At 47.0% G+C, this 7,000-nt stretch overlaps 1 protein-coding gene across 1 annotated transcript; it reads right to left on the bottom strand.

Moving 5' to 3' along the window:
- Positions 1-371: 371 nt before the first annotated feature.
- LOC136655655 (vasotocin-neurophysin VT-like) lies at positions 372-4,230 on the bottom strand. The gene is made up of 3 exons (XM_066632246.1): positions 4,111-4,230; positions 1,306-1,507; positions 372-532 (listed from the first exon to the last, which is right to left on the bottom strand). Exons 1-3 carry the CDS (start codon positions 4,228-4,230, stop codon positions 372-374), a joined length of 483 nt encoding a protein of 160 aa, XP_066488343.1.
- Positions 4,231-7,000: the final 2,770 nt, after the last annotated feature.

Here is a 7,000-nt window from a genome sequence, read left to right as displayed (position 1 = left end):
CATGGAAGATTTTCCAAGAACCAAATTAGACCAAGCCCTTCATGAGCTGAGATGAAAGTAAAACCTGGGTTATTTCTCTTGCATCTTCAGTCTGGCCTTGGGGGTGTTTTTTCAGGGGCAGAATTCAAGGCTTCTGTGCAAAAGTTCATCAACAGCCCAGAACACCATGTTGTGAGGATTGAAATTCACACCCAAACACAATGCCACAAAAGACTTTATTATTTGCAATGTATTTACATTTCACTCTCTGGTGGGTATTATTCCTTGACTTGTTTAGGGCTTCATCCGTTTCTGGTTCGGAGAGACTTCCGGAATGTCAGCAGCCCGGCGCATGGATGCTTTGGGCGGCTTCCTCACCAGCCTCCACAGACCTACTGCTTCCCGCTTGATGGCCTGTTCATGCTTGCCAAGTGCATCAGTTTGAGGAGCAGGTCACCAGCAGAGCTGTCCAGCACAGTCAGGTTCCTTTCTGAGGACACCCGACTCCTGTCACCATTTTCATCCACGCAGGCCATGTCCATGGTGCAGCTCTCTTCCAAAAGAAAGAAGAAAAGAGGAACATTTTCATTAATGGGGCAGGGGACAAGATGAGCCAGTCTGATGAGAATCTCTTGGGTTTTCGCCATTGGGCATGGCTGATGCCAGCTTGTTATGCTTCAGTGGACTCTCAATGGCACATTGGTCACTAGTACTGAGGGCTTAGGGTTCAGCCTGGCCAGTTGAGACCTCTACTGGGTGTGAGTCCTCATCCAGTCCCTGAGCTGGCCAACCATTGACACCACCCTTGCAATTAGGCTTTCAGAGGTTATCCTCTCCAATCTGTGTTACCTTCTGGGAACAATCCCTGCCTAGCAAAACAAGGGCATGTAACCCCAGCTTGACCTGCTTCTTCCTGCTGTGAAAAGCACCACCTGCTGATTCCTGAGCTGCAAATCAAACACAGGCATAGGTGTAGATCAAGCAAGTCTTGCGGTCAGTTGGCAACCCTAAACTCACCTTGCTCACATGGGAGGATATTGTTTACATGAGCACCATGTTTCTCAGAAGGAGAAAGGCTGGGAGGAGAGGAAAGAAAAAGGAAAGACTGCAATCCTACCACACTTTCCTGAGAGTAAGCCCCATTGAACAAAATAGGACTTACTTCTGAGGAGACCTGGTTAGGATTGTGCCCTAAATCTCTATCCCATATGACCATGCACAAAAAAGTCTGTGGGCCAGGCTTGTGTTGAACCTGACATTTTTTGACTCTCTCACTGCTCCTTTGCCCTTTGCAGGGGGAAAGCAAGACCATCACCTCGTAGTTACCATCATTGCAGCAGATGCCAGATGTTGCACACCTCCCTCCACCACTGCAGGGCTTTCCTCCAGCTTCGCAGGGGGAAGGCAGGTAATTTTCTTCCAGGCAACGAAGAGCTTCAGAGGTGCCAAAATAGCAGCCGAGCTCCTCTCCACAGCAGATGTTGGGGCCAAAGCAGTTTCCTTTGTTCCCAGGACCACAGGGGATGCACTACGGGGAGGGAGGGAGGGAGAGGGGAGAAGGGGTTAAGGCAACAGGACTGTGTGCTTGATCCTTGTAAGAAGCACTCTGCAGCATCCAACCAATGGTCCCGGTATCTGGCATCCTCTTCCAACAGGTGCTAAGCTGATGCTACCAGGTGTGTTGCCTCTGGACCAAGAGGTTCTATTTAGCAGTCATGGCTAATATCCACTTTATACTTTTTCTACTTAATCCCATCTTCAAGCCATCTGAAGCTACAACCCTATGCATCGGTACCTGGGAATTAGTTCCATTTAACACAGTGGGACCGACTTCTGAGTCAACATGTACAGAATCGCACTGTAATGTTGCCTAACCTGTGGTTGCGTACACGCACCGTTCTGTGGCTGCTTTTGTTAAATATGACCAGCCAGTCCCTGAATATTATTAGTAAACAAGAGCAGTGGCGTAGCTAGAAGGGTTGCAAAGCACTAGGTTTTGCAGGGAGCCACACCATGGTGTGCAAGTGGCCCCTCCCCTTCAGAACCATTCCAGGTGGTGGGAGCAAAACAGAGGAGTTTGCCTGGCTCTGAGGGGGAGAGGGGCATTCGCATGCCACAGTGAGGCTCCCTGGACACTTAGTGCTTCATACCCCCTCTAGCTATGCCACTGAACAAGAGTGACAGTCATTGATCACTGAGCTAGAGTTCCTCCCATGAATCATTGCTGTTCCCAGGACTCTTCCCGTCATCGAAAGTTTAGTATCCTCAGCTAGAAAAAGGAATGCCAGGAGTCAACCATAATACAGGAACTTAGCATTCGCCCTTGCAGCAGCATGGCATGCAGTGGTGTCGCTAGGGGTGTGTGGATTGCACCAGGTGATGCACATGGGGGGAGGGGGTGTCTGACACCACTACTGGCCAAAATTTTTAAAATCTTGCTATTTTTGAATAATACCATCATGTTATATATTGATGGATGTATCAATTCTTGCAGAATGCAGTGAGGCAAACCATGCTGAAATATCTCTATTCTATCAAAATTTATAGCCAAAAAACCAGCAAGGGTGGGGCGATGATACATCCTCTGCCCACCGCCCAGTGTGTGCCCTTCCCACTGCATGGGAGGAGGTCCATCATAGCGGTGCTGTGCTGTCCTCCCACACTGGGTGGTGCAAACCCTAGTGACACCACTGAGCATCACCCCCTCTAAGTCCACTTTATCTTTAAATAAAATTTGGAGAGAGCCTTTTCTACTCTACTCACACCAGGAATTCTAACCTGGTGTCAGTGACTAGAACTGAACATAGATTTAGCAGGCGGATCCTTAAGCTGTAAAGAACCATTCGCATATCACTTACACTGGTGTAAATGCGCTGAAGTCACTGGAACTACCCAGTTTGAATTAGTTACTGCTCTTGAATTCCCCTGATGCCTCCACTTCAAGTTTGCTACTTACAAGTAATGCAGCAGCAGCAACAAGAAGTTTGCACCCAAAAATGAGAACCTAAAGCCAGACAGCTGATTTTTTGCTTGTGTGCCCACATACTGGACTTGGGTTGCAATCTCATCACTCTTACCTGGGAGTAAGCCCCATTAAAATCAGTGGAACTTACTTCTGAGTAGACATGACTAGGCTTGCCCTGCAAGATTGCCAATTTTTGCAGCTGGCCACTTAGCTATGCCTTTAACTGGCTCCATGTGTAGACATTAGCAAGAGTGTTTATGTCTGCAGATTGAGCGGCTGTTAAAGACACAAGAGCAGGCCTTGTTAATTTTTCAGGTCACTTGTCAACCTTATCCTGGAGAAACTACAGGTGATTAAAAACAAGCAGGCTGCAAGTTTTTGTCAAGTTGCGATGAAATGCTTAAGGCTCTGATTTCAGACCTTCGGAGCCTTGTAGTGAATGGTCCTTCCCTACAAGGAGGAGGACACTGTACTCCTTGCAGAGAAGTTCTTAAAAAGGAAGAGACCTCCTTCTGCCCTTTCAAAAGGTACCAGTGCAATCTACACTATTACTGGTATTGAAATGTTTAGAAATAGGATGGATAATGTTAACCGGTTCATCTTTCAGACTTCCCTTGTGGTTGGTTTCCCCAGACCCCCATCTGCAGAGGGAAAACTGAAGCAAAGGAAAACAACTTTCCCCAGGCAACCCAGGGACTGTACAACCAGACTTGGCCACAGCATGATCCCCCTGACGACCACCAGTGGACACTCCTCCTAGCACTGAGATCTCCTGCAAGGTCTTCTGAGATCAGAGATGGACAAAGGGCTGAGAGGGGCTCCCCTTCTCTTACCACAGGACCAGTTTTTTTCTCTTACGAGATCAAAAGTGCTTAAGCCTTGTATAAATCAATGTTCTTCCCCCCTCGCCATTTACTCTCTGGCTGCAGTGGTTGCACATTTCAGGAGCCAGGGGTGTGCCATCCTGACAACATGCCTGTGGAGAGGCTTACAGGACTCGGTTGTGCTTGACCAAAAGTAGCACAAGCAAATGGAAAGAGATGAGAGAATGAGGACCCGCTCGGAATGAATGAGGAAGACCTGCAAGATACAGTACTGTAAAATAGTCTCTCTCTCTCACACACACACACACACCATCTCACTCAAGGAGTCTCCCTCCCTCCTACCTGTCTGACTTCTGCATCTGGGAATGCCCTCTTTCCTCCTCGAGGGCAGTTCTGGATGTAGCAGGCTGCAGACAAGGTGAGAAGGCAGAGGAAGTACACTGGCAGCGAGGTCTCGGGCATCTTGGCAGACTGGCAAGGCTCCCGCATGCACCAATCAGTCCTGCACGCCTGCTGCCTGCTTCTGGCTACTTGCTGGACCACCTGCTTATTTATACCCTTCCAGATTCCTCGTGGCATCAGGTGCCTCTATCGTTGCTGTGGTGTTTATTTCTCCCCCATACACACACACACACACACCTCCCACCCCCACTCTAGGTTGAAATCATACACAATAATTGAGCCAATTTAGTGCAGAGACAAGCTCAGGTCCCCAAAGTCTCATCTGTCTTGTCATCAAATTATTTTTAACACATCCGTCCAAATACATTTGAGTGGGGCGGATGGCAACAGGGAGGCATCTGGAGAGGGGGTTTGCATGAGGGACAGGGACGAGGCTCTCCTTGTCATTTTCTCTGTCATTTTCCGGAGAAACAGGTACAGAGCCTGTTTCTCCAGAGAAGAACAATACATGCCTCTAAGACACCCCCTCAAGGCGTGGTACATGGGGCAATGTAACCTCCCCAACCCCCCTTAGCCACCCCACTGGCCCCTCTCTCTGACCTCCAGCTTCAGCTGCTTGGGGCTCACCCAAGTTCTGTCTAAAATGACCCAAAAGGCCATAGAAGGACATGCTGCCTGCTCTGCTTCTCTAAGTCATTTTAAACAGTCCTTATGTGAGTGAGGAGGCTGCATCCAGGGTATCTGAAGCTGTAGGCAGAGGAAGCGGAGGGAGGAAGTTTGGCTTTGCCCAACTCACTCTCCCCTTCCCTCCATATGTAGGTGGTGTGCATGCACTGATACGCATACAACATTTTTTCCCTTTTGGGGGAGGTAGCTGCATAGGAGTTTGGCTCCCTCCCTTCCCCCTCCAGCTACCTGAAAGTGGGAATGTACTAACAACAGTGCAATTTGTTCTTACTTTTGGTGGAAGGCAGCAGCAGGAGGGGTTCATGGTGGGTTTGCACAGTGGTGTTGCTAGGTGGGGGTGCAGACTGCACTGGGTGACACATTCAAGGAGGGACAGGACACTACCACTGGCCAAAATTGTGAAAATCATGATATAAAAATCTTGGTAAACCTTGGTATAAAATCTTGGTATTATGTTATATATCATTCAATGGACAACTTTCAGAATGCAATGAATACAGAATGCAATGGAAAAAATTGTGTTGAAATATCTGTATTCTATCAAAAGTTACAGCCAAATAACCAGAGAAGGAAAACACAACTGCCTTATGTAACAAAAAGAGGATTTCTTGAACTCAAAACTGACCAATGAGACTGATTGTTCCAAGAGCCAATGAGGTGTTATTATGACACAGCAGGGAACCAATAAGGTGTTAGAATGAGTCAGTTCTTATTTCCGTGTACCAGAGATAATATTAGAATTCTTACTGAGTGTCCTCAAGGTGGCCACTAGTTTTTTTTGTTGGTTTCTGACTCCTTGGGTGAGCTGTACTGTTAAATAAATAAATAAATAAAGTGAATGGAAGTGACACCAACCCTAGTGTTGCCACTGCATTTCGGCTTTGTGTGTGATATTGCAATTTATTCTGTACGACAGTGCTTCCCAAACATTTTAGTGCTGGGACCCACTTTTAAAAATGACAATCTATTCTCATCCACGAGAGAGAGAGAGAGAGAGAGAGAGAGAGAGAGAGAGAGAGAGAGAGAGAGAGAGAGAGAGAGAGAGAGAGAGATTTAATTTATTAATAATTTATTATTAATAACACAGGCCAACACACATTTTGCTTCCTTAAACGTTACACCAATTCCTGGGTATATTTGGGGTGCCAATTCCAAAAATGGCATCTGTTTTGCCCTATCACGTCTAGTTTTGGAGACACGGCATAGCCTCTTTAGTGAATGGTTCAAGCAGCTTCCTCATGAGGAAGCCTACACCATGGCTTCCTCATGAGGAAGCTGCTTAAACCAATCACTAATAAGGCTATATTATATCTCCAAAACTAGAGGTGATAGGGCAAAAACGGATGCCATTTTTGGAATCGGCACCCCAAATTCATATCAAACCACCATAAAGTTTGGGAAAAACTTTTCTGACCCTCAATTTTGTAGGCCTGTGTAATTATATGGGGTCCTGTGCTCCAGAGGCTGGCAGAAACCTTACATACAGAATGTGTGGTAGACATTTACTAAGCTCTCCCTAGAAATGGAGTTCAAGGACTGTTCCCCAAACCTTTACAGTCGTTCCAGGGTACCCAGAAGGCTGAACTGGAGAGTAAGATGTGTTGTTAGGGAATTACAAGCCAGACAAAAGCTGAAACTGGGTTCACACATGATCTATGGCACACCAGTTACTAAAGATAATAGGAACATGTGACATTTTAATGTGGGGGTATGGAAATGACCTCATACCACAAGTCACAATTCCAGTTAGCAATCTTTGTCTGCAAACCAGGCAAGGGTGCTTGCAACTTTTTTTTAATGTTTCAAAATCTTTTCAGGACCTACCAAAAATTGGCTCATGACCCACTGGTGGGTCTCAGCCCTCCGTTTGGGAAACACTGCTTTATGGTCGGGTACGGGAGGAGTTCCATCATGAGGTTGATGCATTGAGACCTCACACCAGGTAATGCAAGCCCTAGTGATGCCTCTGGGTTTGCACACGGGCAACATTATGTGTGGCTGGCTTGGACATTCCCACTGGGCCTGCCTGGGCCATTCATGTATTCATTCAGCAAGTCCTACAAGTCGGAGCGGCTGAGGTCATTTGCATCAATTACCAACTGTTCAAAATAGACTTTAGCAACTGCAGTGTCCCATGGCAGGC

Source organism: Tiliqua scincoides, chromosome 6 (assembly GCF_035046505.1).
Source record: "Tiliqua scincoides isolate rTilSci1 chromosome 6, rTilSci1.hap2, whole genome shotgun sequence".
Taxonomy (NCBI): Eukaryota; Metazoa; Chordata; class Lepidosauria; order Squamata; family Scincidae; genus Tiliqua; species Tiliqua scincoides.
The sequence above is the reverse complement of the archived record's forward strand: the minus strand, read 5'-3'. Positions and strand labels throughout refer to the sequence as shown.

Bases quoted from the DNA above. Each gene is read 5' to 3' on its own strand.
- LOC136655655 (XM_066632246.1), bottom strand. From the start codon at position 4,230: ATGCCCGAGACCTCGCTGCCAGTGTACTTCCTCTGCCTTCTCACCTTG. The intron at 1,508-4,110 runs GTAGGAGGGAGG...CCCTCCCCGTAG, and splicing joins CAGATGCAGAAGTCAGACAG to TGCATCCCCTGTGGTCCTGG. The intron at 533-1,305 runs GTAACTACGAGG...TTCTTTTGGAAG, and splicing joins TGGCATCTGCTGCAATGATG to AGAGCTGCACCATGGACATG.